Source organism: Microcaecilia unicolor, chromosome 3 (genome assembly GCF_901765095.1).
Source record: "Microcaecilia unicolor chromosome 3, aMicUni1.1, whole genome shotgun sequence".
Classification (NCBI taxonomy): Eukaryota; Metazoa; Chordata; class Amphibia; order Gymnophiona; family Siphonopidae; genus Microcaecilia; species Microcaecilia unicolor.
In genome coordinates, this window is record NC_044033.1 from 144,312,149 (window position 1) to 144,331,640 (window position 19,492).

The 19,492-nt window shown below is 44.3% G+C and overlaps 1 protein-coding gene across 1 annotated transcript in view; it reads right to left on the reverse strand.

Moving 5' to 3' along the window:
- The window catches only part of AKT3 (AKT serine/threonine kinase 3), a 559,702-nt gene that overhangs the window by 178,179 nt on the left and 362,031 nt on the right, over nt 1-19,492 (reverse strand). Inside the window, exon 8 of the mRNA XM_030196428.1 lies at nt 10,351-10,419. Within this exon, the coding sequence (XP_030052288.1) occupies nt 10,351-10,419 (69 nt within the window). The remainder of the gene's footprint in view (nt 1-10,350; nt 10,420-19,492) is intronic.

A 19,492-nucleotide genomic window follows, 5' to 3' on the forward strand; every position in this document is an offset into this window, starting at 1 on the left:
CACCTTTCCAGCCTAGGATTTTTTCGCATTTTGGCAATCCGGGTCACCGCCCGGGTGTAGCTCCTGTTTCTCGGGTGAAGTTTGGTTCCAGTTTAATTATGGCTTTTGATACTTTCATGACACTTAATAAGTATCGTGGAACGCTTTTGTCTGATCCAGCCTTGAAGAAGCTTCCTGAAGCGGCAGCAGAGAGTGTGTCCGGGAGCTTATGATTGCTGAAAACCCAGTTTCTGCCATTGACCCTTTGACCCCGCTCTGCGAATACCGCCAACTACTTGTCTCCTATCCAGCCCTGCAGGATACTCTGGAGGCTGCCATTGAAAGAAAGCGTCTTGAGAATCCCAAGTTCCAGGCTTACCTGCAGTCCAGCCTGAGGGGCACTTCTAGCCTAACTGCTGAGTCCAGCCTGTGGGGTGCTTCCCGCCAAATTGCTTCTGATTCCAGCATCCGAGTGGCGCCTCCAGCCAAGCCTCTGAGTCCGCTGAGTTCCAGCTCCAGCCAAGCTGCTGAGTCCACGCCGAGTTCCAATTCCAGCCAAGATGCTGAGTCTTCTCTGAGTGCCAGTTCTAGCCCAGACGTTGAGTCCAGTCCGAGTTCCAGCTCCAGCCCAGATGCTGAGTTCACGCCGAGTTCCAGATCCAGCCAAGAGGCTGAGTCCAGACCGAGTTCCAGTTCCAGCCCAGATACGGAGTCCACTCCGAGGTCCAGTTCCAGCCTAGATGCTGAGCCTATGCCGAGTTCCAGTTCCAGCTATGAGGCTACGTCTAAGCCAAGCTCCAGTTCCGGCCAAGATGCTGAGTCCAAGCTGAGTTCCAGCTCCAGCCAAGCTGCTGAGTCCACGCCGAGTTCCAGCTCCAGCCAAGCTGCTGATTCTGCTCCGAGTTGCAGTTCCGGCCGAGATGCTGAGTCCAAGTCGAGTTCCAGTTCCGGCCGAGATGCCGAGTCCAGATCGAGTTGCAGTTCCGGCCAAGATGCCGAGTCCGGATCGAGTTGCAGTTCCAGCCAAGATGCCAAGTCTGGATCGAGTTGCAGTTCCGGCCAAGTTGCTGAGCCTATGCCGAGTTCCAGTTCCAGCCATGAGGCTAAGTCTAAGCCAAGCGACAGTGCCAGCCATGCTTCTGAGTCCACGCCAAGTTCCAGTTCCAGCCATGTTGCTGAGTCCCCGCTGAGTTCCAGCTCCAGCCATGCTGCTGAGTCCACGCCGAGTTCCAGCTCCAGTCAAGAGGCTGAGTCCATGCCGAGTTCCAGCTCCAGCCAAGAGGCTGAGTCCAAGCCGAGTTCCAGTGCCAGCCAGGATGCTGAGTCCAGGTCCAGTTCTAACTCCAGCCAAGATGCTGAGTTCAGGTCGAGTTCCAACTCCAGCCAAGATGCTGAGTTCAGGTCGAGTTCCAACTCCAGCCAAGATGCTGAGTTCAGGTTGAGATCCGAGTCCAGTCAAGATGCTGAGTTCACTCTGGGTTCCAGTCCTGATTCCTGTTCAAGCTCCAGCCCAGCTACCCCTGAGCATGTTTTGAAACTCCTCCGTAGGTTTCATCACTCTTACCCATGGAGACCTGAATCACCCGTGGAGACTGGGGGAACCTTGAGGGGGAGATACTGTCACGATTGTGTCCATGTTTCATGCTCTCATGCATCTCGCCACCTGGTGGTTAGACCTGGTGGCTGCGAGGGACTGTCTGTTTGCTGTTTTCCATGTTCCAGAAGCCATGTCGGTCCGGATCTTCAAGCCTTCCAGACTGTCTTGGAATTTTTGGAACTTAGCAGCACCCTTACCTGGTGAACTCCCTTGTATGTTGCCTTTATTAAGCACCTGGGAACTTTCAGGCTTTGCCTTGGCAACAGAGGTCTTGCGTTGTGTTCTTGTCCTTGTTGGTCTGTTGCGGTTCCTGCCCTGAAAGCTTGCTTTGCCTGTCTTTGGCCCTGCTGGTTTCCTGGTGTATTCTACGGTCTGCTGCCTGCCCAAGACTCTGCTTGTTTCCAGGTTTATTCTATTGTCTGCTGCCTGCCCAACACTCTACTTGTTTCCTGGTTTATTCTATTATCTGCTGCCTGCCCAAGACTCTGCTTGTTTCCTGGTTTATTCTACTGTCTGCTGCCTGCCCAAGACTCTGCTTGTTTCCAGGTTTATTCTATTGTCTGCTGCCTGCCCAAGACTCTGCTTGTTTCCTGGTTTATTCTATTGTCTGCTGCCTGCCCAAGACTCTGCTTGTTTCCTGGTTTATTTTACTGTCTGCTGCCTACCCAAGACTCTGCTTGTTTCCTAGTTTATTCTCCTGTCTGCTGCCTGCCCAAGACTCTGTTTGATTCATGGACTATTCTCCTGCTTCTGCTTAGTGCTTCTGTTCCAGTCCAGCTGCTCCAGTCTGGCCTGTGGCCGTCTGTCTGTGGTCTGCCTTGCCTCCTGTTTGGGTGATTTGCCTGCCGCTGCCGCTCCTCGGCAGTGGCCCAAGGGCTCACTTTTCCTCACTAGTGTGACACTATGTATCTGAAACCTTCTTCCTTACACCGAACTTTGAGCCACCTATTGAATTCCTCTGTTTTACATAGTCTCTCTTCTCCCTTCCCACATGTAGGAATAACTTCAGAAAAAGCCACAGTGTGAATCAAAGATTTCAGTCCCTCCCCTAGCTTCTGGATTGCTCTCTGTTGTTCTAAACTTGTTATTGTTGGCCAGGTCATTTGTCCCCAGGTGGATTACATCAGTATTAGAATCCTTACTCTTCTCTTGGATCAAGTTCAGTATTTGGTTGGTACTTCTGGTAGCTGAGGATCCTGGAAGGTACTTCACAAGGTTGGGTCCTTTGAACTGTGTTCCTAAGTTAATGCCACTGATAATGGAGTCTCCTAGCAGTAAAACTTTTCTGCTTTGCTCTGATCTGTAATTGTTTTGGGGTGTCTCTTGGATTGTGTTACATTCTTTGCCTCTGGCACTTTTCTGACCATTATAATACTCCAAATGCAGCAAAGGAATTATATAAAGGCAATGGTTAGGAGGGTTAATGCGTCTGTGTTATCCCCGTGGCGAACAGGTCATAATCTACCAGAGCCTACTTTGACTAATCTATTCTTCTGTTGCTTTAATCTCTGTGGCAGTGGTGGTGGTAAATTGGCTGGGAACTGAGTAATTCTGGATGCTTCCTTAATTGTAACCAATTCCTTCTTTAGGTGGTTGATTTCATCTTTCATAGCAGATATTTGAAGATAGATGGGGCAAGCTCTAAGGTTCCAGATTGTTTGCCTTAGGACTAAAGTCAAACATGTATCGCTTTGAATGAAGGTCATGTTGATGTGATTCATAAGTGTGAAAACGTGAACTGTGTTAAGGGATACGAATGAGGAGGATTGACCAATATAGAGTTTATTGAAGATCATTGTCTCTGGATGTTCCTATATAGGGAGAGTTAACCTAGAGGTGGGTGGGAGAGGGGTGGGTAGGGTGGGACTATAAAGTCAGGATGAAGCTAGAGCTATAGTAGCTTAGAGGCCATCACCCCTGCAAGTGAAAATAATTTTTAAGGCTAGATAGAGATAAATTCAGCAGGTAGGACAGATATTAAGAGAAGGAAGTACAGGTAAAAAAAAAAAAAGTAATTACAAACTGAAATCAAATCAGACAATTTGAAAAATGTCTGCTAGCCCTCTGGCAGGCACAAATCCACATAATGGTGTTCTCCCGGTAAATCCTGAACCAGGATCTACAGACAAGCCCTTAATGGTCTTGTCTTGAGTCACCAGATACAAAACAGTTCTGATAATAAAAAATAGCACCTTTAAACAAATTTCAGCAAGAGCAATTATAACATAAGCAGTTAGTCCAGCCAGACCTCCAGAAAACTTGCAAAGTTCAAAAAGTTAGCAGCTAGGGCTTACCTCAGCCCGGTCACAGCATTGGGATGTCTTCAGCACACACTAGAGCCTCTCCTCTTCTCCTCTGGGCTTTCTCTACCTCTGTCTGGCCCTTCCCTTTAAACACGCTCTTAGCTCCACCCCACCTGGCTCAATTCTTCCTGTAGCAAGGCCTGTGCTCTTAAGGTGACCCTGGTTAGTTATAGAAGGATCTTTATTAAGGTGGCCCTGGCTATTGGAGAGACATTAACTGAGGAAGAGGGGCAGTGTTTTGTAGACCTTGTCAGTATCACCAAGTGGGGAATTCTTTATTACTTGAAGAATTACTGCCCTTGTGCCGCAGAGGATGCTGAATCCACAGTCTTCTAAAGGTAAACCATGGTTTCATTAAGGTTTACTTCTGTTGAGACAGCAAGTCAGGGCTACAGAGCGTCACTGGCAGAAATTTAAATAAAATAAATTTATATAAAAAGACCAATAGATCTGAGAGGAAGTGACATTGGCTTCCAGGATGGCTGCCTGATTTGGGGCTTCCGACTTCTCCTGAAACTTCTCCGGAACTTTAGAAACTACTACTACTACTTAACATTTCTAGAGCGCTACTAGGGTTACGCAGCGCTGTACAAATTAACAAAGAAGGACGGTCCCTGCTCAAAGGAGCTTACAATCTACTCACTATGGACAGACAGTGTAGCTTCTCACAATTATGGCCCAAAAACTTAAAACTACAGATATTAAGGAAACTATCCATCAGTTTCACCACCCAGGAGGAGATGAGGTCTTGCAGCAGGTCTCACAACCTGGTTCCCCAGACCAGAGGCAAGATAAAATGTCTCACAGTTGCTCTGAAGATGAAGGAGAGATGGAGTAGGTCACCTTATTAAGCTTGAACCATGATGTTAAATGCTGTTTTAAAGCTCTGCAGGCTGTGCTGGGGTGCGTTGGCAATGTGGATTGATATCTTAGATAGAGAAATGCGAGATCTTGGGGCGAGAATGGAAGATATGGAAGCACAAGTCTAGGAGTAAGGTGAAACAATTCTTCACCTACAATGTAAATATTCCTCCTTGGAAGCACACATGAAGATGTACAATTCAAAATGGATGATACTGAAAACAGGGGGTGCCGGAAAAACCTATGTAACCAAGGGGTACAAAAGAACAACAACCAGGATGATGTAAGGAAGCTTGTGCAGGCACTCTGTCATCAATTGCTGGATTTGGGAGAAAATGCGCCTGATGTTGAATTAGACTGAGCACACAGGTTCTTGGATGTTTTATCTGATAACTGCCCTTGTGATATTGTGGTATGTTGATAAAGAATACTGTAGAAAGCCCGATCCAACAGTTCTTTGAGGTTTCAGGATGCACCAGTATTTATTTATTAAGACCTGTTGGCCCTTACACTAGCAAAGGAGTGGGTTGGGCAGAAGGAGCAAATAAAATTCCACTGGGTGTTCCCCATACTGCTGTGCTGTGTTTTCTGGTGAAGGGAACTCTGTCTGTCAAGCCAGACTGGATGAGCATGGAAAGATTTGAGAGAAGTTGGCCAAGCATCAGGTTTATCATCGGAAACCAAATCAGTCTCAGCATCTGCGATTAATTCTAAGCGCTGGCAAGACCTCCTCATAAGGGGAAGAGAAGAGACTCTCATGCAGCTCTGACAACAGTCAGAATTGACAGTTGAACCTGAGCGTTGACTGGATTTGTTACCTACTTTTTCATTGAGATTACAGTATCTGTAGTACCTTAAAAAGTTTTAATTAAACAACTCAATAATATTAAGATGCAGACAGCAGTCCAAGCAGCGAGAGGAATGCTATCCAGTCTTTTGCATTGAGTGTTACATGTATGATTATCTCCCAGTTGGCAAGAGGTTATATATGTGTGCTTGATACAAAGGTCTCCTAGCTCTCAGAGAAAGAATCTGTTTTCTTGAGGCTAGAGTAGCAGATGGAGGGAGATAAGAGAGGTACACAGAGGAGACCTACAGGTATGTTGTAGAAAAGTCTCACTTCCAATATAGCAGCCCCTGTACTGCCTTGGAGGGGAGAGGTTTCCTAAAAGGTGAAGTAAGACCCTGGTGAAGTAAGACATAACCCTGTAGCCATGACCTGCCCACTAGGGGATATAATATCTTTGTGCACCAAGGATGTCTCTCCAGGAGTTTCTGCTCAGGAGGAAAGGGTCAGGAAAGATGTTGTAGTTGGTGATTCAATCAATAGGCATGTAGATAGCTGAGTGGCTAGTGGATGTGAGGATCGCCTGATCACTTGCATGCCTGGTACGAAGATGGCGGACTTCATGCATCACCTAGATAGTATTTTAGATAGTGCTGGGGAGGATCCAGCTGTCTTGGTACATGTGAGTACCGATGACATAGGACAATGTGGGAGGGAGGTTCTGTAAGCCAAATTTAGGCTCTTAGATAGAATGCTAAAGTCCAGATACTCCAGGGAATCATTTACGGAAATGCTCCGTTCTATGCACAGGACCCAAGATGCAAGCAGCACTCCAAAGTCTCAATGCATGGTTGAGACAATGGTGCAGAAATGAGGGATTTAGACTTGTTAGGAACTGGATAACATTCTGGGAAAGTGTCGTTCCCATGATGTTGATCGGTGTGAATCGTTCGGTGTTGTATGATGATATTAGTATTAGGCAATGTGTTTTTTCCCTGTTTAGCTTCAGTTTGAAGGTTGATGCCCAGGTCTCCAAGGTGTTTATGCTGTCAGTGATTTTGGTGGCGATATTGGATATGTCTTTCTTGAAAGGGATAAATATGGTTATTATCATTGGCATATATGACTGGGTTGAAGCCTTTATTGGGTAGTAAAAGTGCAAGAGGGATCATCATTACGTTGAAGAGTATTGGTCAAAGTGGGAAGCCCTGGGGGACTCCGCATTCCACTTTCCATTGGTTGGAGACTGAGTTTGATTTCACTTGGTAGGATCTGGTGGTTAGAAATCCTTTGAACCACTCGAGTACTTCTCCTCCTATTCCTATTTTGTTGAGGATTCTTTGTAAGCTAGTGTGGTCTACCATGTCGAAGGCACTAGACATGTCGAATTGTAGTAGAGGACGTTTTCCCAATTGAGATTTCTTGAATTTGGTGAGTAGTGTGATTAGTACCATTTCTGTGCTATGGTGGGGTCTGAAACATGATTGGGATTCATGTAGTACTGAGAATTTGTTGTAGTTGGTTAGTTGATTGGCTGCAATTCCTTCCATTATTTTGGTCAGTAGTGGTATTGCTGCTATCGGTCTGTAGTCAGTAGTATCTTTTATGGATTTTTTTGTACCTTTCGGGATTGGTGTATTATGTTTCCTTTTTCACATGGGAATTTGCCTTCTTGGAACATGAAGTTTAGATGGGAGGTGAGTTGATCTGTGAAGCATGTGGGTGGAGCTTACATTAAGTAGTTGGGGCACATATCAAGGATGCAGTGTGCTGGTGAGAATTTTTTTTATCGCTTGTGTGACTGTTTTGATGGTTATTTTTGTGAAGGTTGTCCATGTTCGATCTGCTGGAGTTTCATCTGGGGGGTGGTCGAGTACATCTAGTAGGTTTTCAAGGTTAGTATTTGCCTGAAGTAGGTTTTTTCATATGTTGAGAATTTTCTCCTTGAAGTATTTGGCCAGTGCTTATGCTGGTGGAGGTTCATCATTTCCTGTAATTATGGATTTGGCATTTAGTAGGTTGTTTACAAGTTTGTAGAGTTTCTTTGTGTTTGAGTAGTCTGGTCCTACCTGATCTTTGTAGTACTTTCTCTTGGCCTGTCTAATTTTGTTTTTGTACTTTCTTTGTGCTGCTCTCCATGTGCCGACAGTGGTTTCATTTTTGGTTTTTTTCCATATCTGTTCATGTTTTCTGCATTGAGTTTTTAGTCGTTTCAGGTCTTCATTGTACCATGGAATGGTTTTTCTTTTTTGTATGATTTTGGATTTTGTGGAAGCAACTGTGTTTAGTACGGTGGTACATCTTTTGTCCCATTCTGTTAAGAAATCTGTGGACTCAGTTGGTGGTGACCATTGGTCGTCATATATGATGGACTAGAATTTGGTTGCGTTGACCTTTCCTCGTGATTTGTGGAGGGTTTTGGGTTCTGTAGGGTTGATTTGTTGCTCTTTCCAGTACAGGGTCATGTTCAGTCTGAAGTGGTCAGACCATGGAGTTTCTGTCCATTGTTGGTTCTATATTTTAAAGTTCTGGTTTGTCGCAAGTCTGTACGCTATCAGGTCAAGTGTGTGGCCCTTGATGCGTGTCTTGGGTTCGTCTGATATTTGGAAGTCCCAGATGTGTAGGATTTTGTGTAGCCCTGCCCCAGACACTGTTATTTTGGATATCACATGACAGGAAGTGAAGTACATCACCCTGATACTACCCCTTATAGTTCCAGAGGCTTCAGCACAAGTCTAACAAAACACAGACGAGCTTGTACAGGAGTTCCTTCAATAAAGACTACCTGCAGCCCCTTCCCCTTCCCATCCCACCCAAGCAGGCAGCGGTCAGGCAGAGAGGGAAGTAAGTGATGCCCTTGTGTCTGTGAATGAATATTTTGGCTGTAACAGACTTCTGTCCTGTTGCCACATGTTGTGGAAAAAATAGAGGGCTGAAAAAAACAGCTGGGTAATGAATGGATTAAAAAAAAAAAAAGAAATTGTTTCAGGAAAGAGATAAAACAAATTGTGCATGCTCCTTCGGGACTATAGGAGGTGGTGTAGGGGCAGTTGACAGAAGGCAAAAGTAGAGACTAATAGACAATTCACCACTGGAGACGTGAGTCCAACAGTCTTTATTATATCAGAGATAACGACCCGACACAGGCCGTGTTTCGACGCTAAAAAGCGTCTGCATCAGGGGTCAATAAATACACCAAGTAATGAATGCAAAACGAAGAGTCCTACTTGTATATGTGTTGTCAACTCACTGATCACGTAGCACCAAACAGAATATGCTGGATACAAACTATCTGATAGTTTGTATCCAGCATATTCTGTTTGGTGCTACGTGATCAGTGAGTTGACAACACATATACAAGTAGGACTCTTCGTTTTGCATTCATTACTTGGTGTATTTATTGACCCCTGATGCAGACGCTTTTTAGCTTCGAAACACGGCCTGTGTCGGGTCGTTATCTCTCACGTCTCCAGTGGTGAATCGTCTATTAGTCTCTACTTTTGCCTTCTGTGATTCGTCATCGTAGAGAACTTTTCCTGTTCTATATTTTGTAGGGGCAGTTGACATCACATCCTGTCACATGACTCTTCCAAGAAGGCAATGAATAGTGTGAAACAGGAAACGAGGTCAGGGTGTCCAGTACTCTTCGCCATCTTGAAAAGGGGCATGGCATGTGTGGAATGACATCACTGAATGGGACAAGGATTGGGGCGGGGCTATGAAAAAAAGGGACGGGGTTTGGGGCAAATTAGTTGAGGTTAGTATTGGGGTTATGTCAACACATCCAGTGGCATCAAATGGGCAGGGCAGGTGAGGAGTAGGCATGGCTTGGACATAGAGTGGACGTGCCTTGAATGGATCCTTAAGTCTGGTTGGCTGACGCAACTGGAACTGTGTGTGGCCACCTAACAAAAATATGCAAATGAGTTCTGACAAATGTCACTGAGGTACGCTACTCAGGCTCTATGACAGCTTCAGGCATTATGGGCATTCTCAACACAGCAGGAAGCAGGTCTGAGGAGTAGTCTAGTGGTTAGTACCGAACTGCAAACCAAGGGACCCAGATTTAAATCCCATATCAACTTTTTAAAAAATATTTGGAAGCCCTTCAGAAACACAGAAATACCTATTATACCTAAATATATAAGACCCCTCCCTGCAAGCCTGAAGGCTATTGAAGTGGTGTGCATTCAGGCACAATAGTTATTTTACTCTTCCTGGAGGGCTCAGAATGACAAAAACAAAGACTTAAAGTGGGATTTGAACCTGGATTCCTTGGTTTACAGTCCATTGCACTAACCACTAGGCATCTGTGTGACGATTTTCTAAGAATGTTGCCAGGCATCCATGTCCATTGTTTTCCCCCGTTCAAAATTTAGACGTTTCAATTTGAAAATGGATGTTCATTTCTGAATGTTCCTATTTTGACTTTCATCCACACATGAATTTGCAGAAAAAAAGTATTCAGACTGACTGAAAACCACAGAGAGGTGATGTGCCTTATAGGCTTTGTGGAAAAAATGACAACTGAGGTGTCCCTGCATGATGCTGTAGTGTGGGAAGTGCTACAAATCATGGTCCAGATTAAAGCTCTATCATGTTTCAAAAGCTATGAGAAACTTTCCAATACCGTATGATACCACCCACTTGTGAAAACTTGCTATCCTGCTTGTCCTAAAAAAAAATGCAACCTGAACAAAACAGTATGAAAACTAGTTAATGAGAGTAGAAAATGTAAAATTACAGTTCTACAGAAATCTTAAATTACACAATGAAACAACATTGCTGCAATATATATTTTTAATTTGTTTTTTTAAACTTACCTCTCCTCCATTAACATATTCCATCACAAAACATAAGCGGTCTTTTGTTTGGAAAGAGTACTTCAATGACTTAAAAGAAAAAGTAAAAAGGTGTTACATATCATTGCCTAAGTTGCAAAAAGTACAAAAATTATTATTTTTTAGATCAACTCTATAAATGTAGCTAGCAACACTATTTCTATGAAGAACCAAAACACATTGTTGACCTCCTTTGACTTATTTTAAGCATTTGTTAAACAGGTACAGCAAGCTAATTACAACATTAGTGCACGATCTTAAAAAAAAAAAATGAAAACAATTTTTTTTAAAGTGGCACATTAGATTCCCAATTAATGCATGGAATAACCTTGCGTTAAGTTGTGTTAACCACAAATCTTAACACACTTTCTTAGCTATGTTTGGTCTATTTTCATATATGAGAATAGCATTCCATGGAGCTTATTTTCAAAACATATGGACATCACAAAATCTATAAATGGTTGTCCAGGTGCTTGAAACATTCAAATCACAATTTTGAAAAGGCAGAAAAGGGACATCCAACACTGCAGTACATCCAAATAACAAGGGAGCATGTTGGGGGCAAGACTACGAAGGGCCTAAAATCAGGATGTCCAACAACTATCATCAAACGGGAAAGAAACATCCAAGCCTAAAAAGAAGGACTTCCTAAGTCCTGTTTCAGTCATGTCCAGGGTACATAGGTGCTTTGATTGAGAAGCTGACCACTGAAAAGATGAAGGCACGACACCTCCAGAGTCCTCCAGTGGTTGCTGTCCCCCTCCCTCTCCCTTGAAAGTGAAACTGAAAGTGGATACCAAGCTCTATGACAGCATTAGGTATTATGGGCATTTTTCATAAACTAGGAAACAGGTTTAAAAAGTAGCCTAGTGGTTAGTGCAGGCAGTGGTGTGCTGGAGCCGGCTCGCACGAGCCCCTTGATAAATTTTAATGATTTTTGCGAGCTGGTTGTTCGAGTCAGACAGCAAGCACACAAGCATCTGTTTTTTTTTCTCCTCCTCTCTCCCTCCTCCCCAAGCCCCCACCCTCCTATAGGCTCCCAGCATACCTCATCATGTCATCCCTTAGGATCATCATCCCCCCCCTCACCACTGCCTGACCAACCCGGAGCCTTTTCTCTGCTAGATCCCACCCACAGCAAGTTGCATCAGCTGGGCTGTACACTCACTGGGCAGAGACAGGCTCGGGGTGGATCAGGCAGTGTCTCCTGTTACAGCTGCTAGAACAAGTAATGTTTGAATAATGGCCAGAGGGAATGGAAGCTGAGAGAGAGGTAGGCAGAGGAGCAGCAGGAGGGAGATGATGCTGGGTTTGAATGAAGACAGCATGAAGTAAAAAAAAAAAAAGTTGAAGCTATTTACGTTAGTCTGTTTCCCCTTCCCGCGCAGCTGTCTTCGCCGTTAAACTGAAAACAAAATCAAGCAAACTTATGAGCTGCTGCATCTAGGTTGTCGTTCTTTATTGTTGGTAGCATTTTAATTCAATCTCTCTTATATTTTCAAACATGCCAGCTTTGGCAGCATACAGATGTACACAGAGGTCAGAGGAAGTATAGTAATGGAATAACTTTTCATAGATAGAGTAGTAATTTGTTATCAATCATATTCAGTGTGTCATTTAGAGGGGCTGGTTATACGGACACCCTAGCATGTATTATATTTGTGCAGAGATCTTTTTTCTCCTGGTAAAGGGCCATTAAAACAGATGTCATTATAAGGATCAAGTGCTCAGCATTTAGAGTTTCTATCTATCTATTTATTTATTTATTTATGACATTTAACCCTGCAGATTTTTTTTTTCTCCTGGTAATGGGCTTCTAAAACAGATATCATGTTATAGGAATCAGGTTCTCAATGTTCAGAGTTTCTGTCTATTTACTTATTTAAGGCATTTTATCCCACGTTAAACTTGAATTAGATTGGAACCTGGAAGCATTTAAAAATAAAAAAAACATTTCCCAGAGTAATGCATGACCCCTCCACCCAGCTCTCTCCCTGGGTATAGCCAGCTCTGCAATTTGGGAGGGGGCGCAGAGGTGGACCGGGGACAGAGCCTGTTGTTAAAAATTTACCAGCACACCACTGAGTGCAGGGGACTTTAAACCTATGCACCCAGGTTCAAATCCTACTTTAACTCTTTTTTTTTTGTGAGCCCTTCAGAAACAGAAAAATACCCACTGTACTGAAATATATAAGCCACCTGGAAGCCTGAAGGCTATTGAAGTGGTGTACATTCAGGTACAGTAGGCATCTTTCTGGTCCTGGAGGGCTCACAATTACAAAATTTGAACCTGGGTCCCTTGGTTTAAAGTCCACTACACTAACCACTAGGCTGCCCCCTACTCTTTAGGGACATCTGTGTAACCATTCTTCAGAGAATGCTGCCAGACAGATGTAATTGTCCCTGCATGTTTACCATTCATATCTTGGACATTCCAGTTTGTAAAATGGCTGTTCATGCTGGACGTCCCAGAAACACGAATGCCCATTTCAAATATTTTTAAACAGAAAAACCTGACATATTTCTGAACAGAAAATTCAGACATATTTCCTATTGGAAAATACACGTGAGATGGACATCTGTTTTGGACATTATGAAGTGGATGTCTCTATTCTGACTTGGACGTCCTTTCGAAAATGCCCAATGGCTATTGGTAGTAAAGGATGTTTAAACAAACCTAAATGAAGTGACAATGGTGTAAAGCACTTCAGCAGAAGCTTTAATCAGTACATGCTTATTGATATGATTTGGAAAGAAATTAAGCCCCAGCCCTCCTCTTTATATTGCTACCAAAATGTGCCTAATACCAACCTTACTGAATCTGTCTTACATTTGTACAGGTTACTTCTGTAAGAATACCTTTGAAACCCTCACAAGACCAGAATGTTTCTTGGAACAGAACCATGCATCTTTAGTATAGCAAGGATTTGTAAACCATTTTACTACTGCATGCTCTGCTAGGATGGCTGCAATGGTTATGCCAGAGACCCCTAAGGATGTGGTGTGATTTTAGTGATGGATTTTCTTTGGATTTGCTGGAGGCAAAGTGCATTCATTTAGAGCTCTGCCTTAGGCTTGTTTAATTTATTTTGGATTTTAGCACACATGTTTTTCAGTAGTAGCTCAAGCTGAGTTACATTCAGGTACACTAGCAGGCTTATTTTCGAAAGAGAAGGGCGCCCATCTTTTGACACAAATTGGGAGATAGGTGTCCTTCTCCCAGGGTCGTCCAAATCGGCATCATCGAAAGCCGATTTTGGGCATCCCCAACTGCTTTCCGTCGCGGGGACGACCAAATTTCACGGGGGCGTGTCAGAAGAATAGCGAAGGCAGGACTGGGGCATGCTTAACACATAGCAGTCCTCGGCCGATAATGGAAAAAAGAAGGACGTCCCTGACGAACACTTGGCCGACTTTACTTGGTCCTTTTTTTTTTTTTAGAACCAAGCCATAAAAATGTGCTCTGACCAGATGACCACTAGAGAGAATCGGGGATGACCTCCCCTTACTCCCCCCCCCCAGTGGTCACTAACACCCTTCCACCTTAAAAATAAAAATTTAAAAATATTTTTCCAGCCTCAAATATCATACCCAGCTCCATGACAGCAGTATGCAGATCCCTGGAGCAGTTTTAGTGGGTACTGCAGTGCATTTCAGGCAGGCGGGCCCAGGCCCACCCCCCCTACCTGTTATACTTGTGGTGGCAAATGTGAGCCCTCCAAAACCCACCACAAACCCACTGTACCCACATCTAGGTGCCACCATTCATCCCTAAGGGCTATTGTAGTGCTGTACAGTTGTGGGTCGTGGGTTTTGGGGGGCTCAGCACACAACTTAATTACCTGAATTCAGCAACTCAAAGAAACTCAAACTTGTTATGAACTTAATGAATTTTATATAACTTTATACAACTTAATTACCTGATTCCAGCAACTCAAAGAAACCCAAACTTGTTAAGAACTTAATGAACTTTATATAACCTCCCTCTCTATGTTTCCCTAATGTGTCTGTATATATCTATTTCATTTAAAATAACATCACTCTATATTCACCGGAGGAGGCTTTCGCCCCATGGCGCTATGTAAGCCACATTGAGCCTGCAAATAGGTGGGAAAATGTGGGATACAAATGTAACAAATAAATAAATAAGGTAAAAGAGCTATGCGCCTGGAAGCTTTTTCTGAAGTCCACTGCAGTGCCCCCTAGGGTGCCCGATTGGTGTCCTGGCATGTGAGGGGGACCAGTGCACTATGAATGCTGGCTCCTCCCATGACCAAATGGCTTGGATTTGGTCGTTTCTAAGATGGGCATCCTCGGTTTCCATTACCACTGAAAATCGGGGACGACCATCTCTAAGGTCGACCTAAATGTTGAGATTTGGGCGTCCCCGACCATATTATCGAAACAAAAGATGGCCGCCCATCTTGTTTCGATAATACGGGTTTCCCTGCCCCTTTGCGGGGACGTCCTGCGAGGATGCCCTCAGGAAAACTTGGGCGCCCCGTTCGATTATGCCCCTCTACGTGCTTCCCTGTTTTTGGAGGGCGTACAATTAGGGGTCAATATTCAGCCCATGGTGAAAGGCAGCTTGCAAGCTGCTCACAGCCGTGAACTCAGTTAACCCTGGATGTTCAGTGTCGGGGCATGTCTGGATTAATATGAACCCAGAAGCTAACTACATACCAGCTTATATTCAGTCCAGTGTATAGTTAGCTTAGGGGATAAAGTTAAGACAGTTGGCCTTGTCAGCAGCCCAAAGTGCTGCCGCTGATACTCTACCACTATCAAAAACAAGAAATCCCCAAGGGAGAGACAAAAAATGTGTGCAAAAAAAATGTACTCAATCCCAAAATGTAAAGATATATGAGATATCTAGTGAATTACACAACCCTGTATAACTTTATTTAAAAACAGAAACCGGAGAGTCACGTGGTGCAATGAGCTGAGCAGCTGTGTCTAGCTGGAGCTCGAGAGCCCTCGCCCTGTTAAAGCTGGAAACCGCTCCATTAACTTTAATTACTGAGTTTGTTAACCCTAATTAACTTCTATGGACAAATACCTCAATAAAACTCCAGCTGGAATGACACTTAGAGCTGCAAAAAAGGAGAAAGATAAAAGCAAGCTCGTCACCCCGGAAGCCAAGATGGTGAGGGAGTAGTCCTTCTCTGAGTTACAACTTGTGCAGCTAACAGAAGCAGTTGAAAAGACTTGGAAACCTAAATGGGAAGCTTTCGACCAAAAACTGGATCTGTGTCACACAAAATTAGAGGGACTAGAGACTAGAACAGAGGACCTTGAAACAAGAGTCTCAGCCCTAGAGGATGATTCCCAGGGTTACAGCACAGACTTGCTTGTGATCAAACAGCAATTGCAGGAGCAAGCAGAAATATTAGAAGACTTAGAAAATCGCTCTCGGCGGAATAACATCCGAATAGTGGGCCTAGCAGAAAGCATACCTGAACGAAACTTGGTGCCATGGCTGACGGATTGGCTGACTAAGGAGCTGGCGCTTTCTGATTCCTTGGGACCTGTGGTAGTAGAGAGGGCGCACAGAGTAGGCCGCAAATCAGACCTGCAAAATAGGTAGCAAAGCTGCTTAATTACCAACACAAAGTTGAAATTCTAAATGGATTCAAAATACGTCGAGCGGACTTAACCTATGAGGGACGGCATGTTTTGATGTTTCAAGATTACTCTGTGGGAGTACAAGAGCGACGGAGAAAATTTCATCCCATATGCACTAAGCTGGCGCAGAAACAAATACGATTCACACTTCAATACCCAGCACACTTGAAAATCCATATCCAAGGGCAGTGGCGAGTTTACAAATCAGTTGCAGACGCTAAAACAGTGCTGCAAGAACACAACATTAATGAAGGAGACTGATGTGTTTAGTAAGTGCTGTTGGGCATACGAGGTTTGCACAAGTAACTATAGTGAGTGGTGAACAAATCAGAGTCCAGGGCGAGGGCTTTCTGCAAGCCAGGTGACTCTGTGCACCGCCAGGCCTCGGCCTGGAGATGGTTGGGGGTCTGAATGTGTGTTTGGGGATTGGGAGGGGAGGGGATTTGGGTTTTGTTATTGGTTTGATATGGAAGTTGGGGGTGGGATTTGGCATGCGGCAGGGTGTTAGGCTTACTCAATTTGCTTGGACGGGTTGGAAAGGGCAGGAGGGAGAACAGAGCTGGAATGGTAAAGATGCTATGTCAACATGTGCTGGCAAGAAGCCAGATACTATAACAAACACTAGTAAATGAGTTGCGTATAACATATGTCTGCTAGAATAATTTCATGGAATGTGGGTGGCATTACCTCCCCGATAAAGAGATCTAAAATCTTAGCAGCACTGAAAAGGCATAAAGCGGATATTGCGTGTCTCCAGGAAACGCGCCTTACCGATCTAGAACATGCTAAATTACAGAAATTATGGGTGAGTGAGGTGTTTGCGGCCTCATCCCAAGGGAGGAAAGGAGGGGTGGCAGTGTTGTTTCGGAAGGGACTCCCATACAAGGTAACCTTAATGGGTAAAGGGAGTAAAGGAGACTATATATTACTTAGAGTGTGGCTGCAAGGGATGGTTTTTTTGTTGCTAGTATTATATGGCCCTAACAATTATGATCCAACTTTCTTTAAGTCCTTGGCTGGAACTTGTTTACAACACCATAATGCTAGATTGATAGTGACAGGAGATTTCAATGCGGTAATGGACCCCTGTCAGGATTGTTCCAACCCGAGGGAATCAAAATACAGAGGGGCACGCTCCAAAGAGTTCCAAGCATTTAACAAGACACTCAATTTGGTGGACCCCTGGTGGATCCTACACACATAGATCGAGGGCACATGGATCGTGCGCCAGGATAGATTATATATTATTAGACCGATCCATATTTCACCTAGTCAATACTGCCACTATAGGGCCAGAAGAAATCTCGGACCATGCTCTAATATGGGTGGAGTTGAATGTTACAGCTGGCAAAGGGGGTGCGAATGGATGTAGATACCCGGCTCACTTACACTCAGACCCACATTTAAAGAGCCATATCCACAAGAGCTGGGCAGACTATGTACGTTTCAATGGGGAGCATGCCGTAAGCCAACCCGAACTGTTTTGGTCTGCATCTAAAGCGGTATTAAGGGGCGCCATTATAGCTTACTACAGCCTCAAGAATAAGAAGAGGGCGGCGGGGATACTACAGTTAGAGCGACAACTGAGTAGGGCTACAAGAATCTACATACACCACCCATCTAAAGCTACCTTTGAAACCTTAAAATCCACACAGGTAGCACTGAATAGTTTGTTACATGAGAAAGAGACCAGGTCAGCCCTCTATTACAAATATAAACTACAGAGATTTAGTAATAAGACTGTAGAATGCTGAGCCATTTAATCAAGAATTGGGGGGGGGGGTCCCCATACGGTTACAATGTTAAGACTTAAAAGGTAGGCCCACAACGGAGAAAGAGCAGATAGGTCAGGTATTTACAGAGTATTCTGCTACCCTATATATGGCAGAGGCGCCCCCCCAGAGCAGGCCATGCAAGAGTACCTACACCATGCGGGGCTCTCCAAAATCACAGCAGGCCTTGAATATGCCCTTAGGGCTGGGAGAACTACAACAGGTGATTAAGTCCCTAAAGCTGCGCTCGGCTCCAGGCCCTGATGGTTTCACAGGAGAATATTACAAAAGTCTACCTGGGGAAGCCCTGGCAGCTCTATTAGAATATTACAATGAGGTTATAGAAACAGGACAATTTCCAAGATATGCTAACACGGCTCTCATATCGTTAATACCTAAGCCAGGTAAACCCCATGACAGGGCTGAGTCTTTTAGGCCAATCTCTCTCCTCAATGTAGACATTAAAATAATAGCTAAATGTTGGCGGAGAGATTGGCCCAGTTCTTACCGCAGTTGATCAACGCAGAACAGGTAGGGTTTGTGAGAGGCAGGCATTCGGTACACAATGTCAGGAAACTCTTGCTGGCAATTGCAGAATGTAAACAAGATGGAGGGCCCTCCTTAGTAGTAAGTTTAGATGCGGAGAAGGCCTTTGACCGGGTCGGGTGGGACTTCTTGTTTCAGACCTTAGAAAGCATGGGTATAGCAGGGTGGTTCCTGCGGGCTGTTCGTACTCTATATTGGAGCCCACGGCGAGGGTTCTTGTAAATGGCACAAGAGAGTCAGAGTTCCAAATATGTCGTGGAATGAGACAGGGATGTCCACTCTCCCCGCTACTTTTTGTTTTGTCCTTGGAGCCACTGCTGAGGATCACTTCATCTACTCAGGACCTTGAGGGGGTCACCTTGGCAGGTCATGACATCAGGGCGTTGGCCTACGCAGATGATCTGCTGGTACTATTGAAAAACCCTACCCAGAGCTTAAGCAGGCTGCTGCAGATAATTGAACAATTTGGGAAATTTTCTGGCTTTAAATTAAATTTGCACAAGTCCATTGCACTTCCCATTCTACCGGACGTCAAAACATCTTGGCCTGGACAGTTTCCCTTACAGTGGGCGCAGGGCATGTTTAAGTATTTAGGAGTATATATTCCAGCTGATTTGTCCCAGTTATATGAGCTAAATATACAACGCTTATTAAAAGACACTGAAAAACAATTGCAGGCATGGGGATCCCTTCCACTCTCTCTTCTGGGGCGTATTGCATTGTACAACATGATTGTAGTTACAAAGTGGGTCTACGTTTTTCAAACTCTCCCGCTTTACTTAAAGAGGGGGGAGGAAAAGAAATTAATGAGGTTAATGCAAAACTTTTTGTGGAGTGGGAAGAAACCCCGCCTTTCCATTCCAACACTGAGTATACCGGTAAAATATGGGGGTTTGGGACTACTGAATGTGAAATATCTAAACAATAGCTAGTGGAATGCGCCACATCACTGACTGGTTTCGCAGAACACAGGACCATACAAATACAGAACTGAAATTACAATTATACCCAGAAACGCACTTCAGCAGCTATTTGCACACGATGGGATCACCATTGCCGCCCCTACTGAAGCAAACAGGAATAATGACATCAGCAAAAGCAACTTGGAAATGGATCTGTAAATTACACGGATTTTCTTCGAAGGTTACACCATACTTGCCAATATGCGGGAACCCTACCTT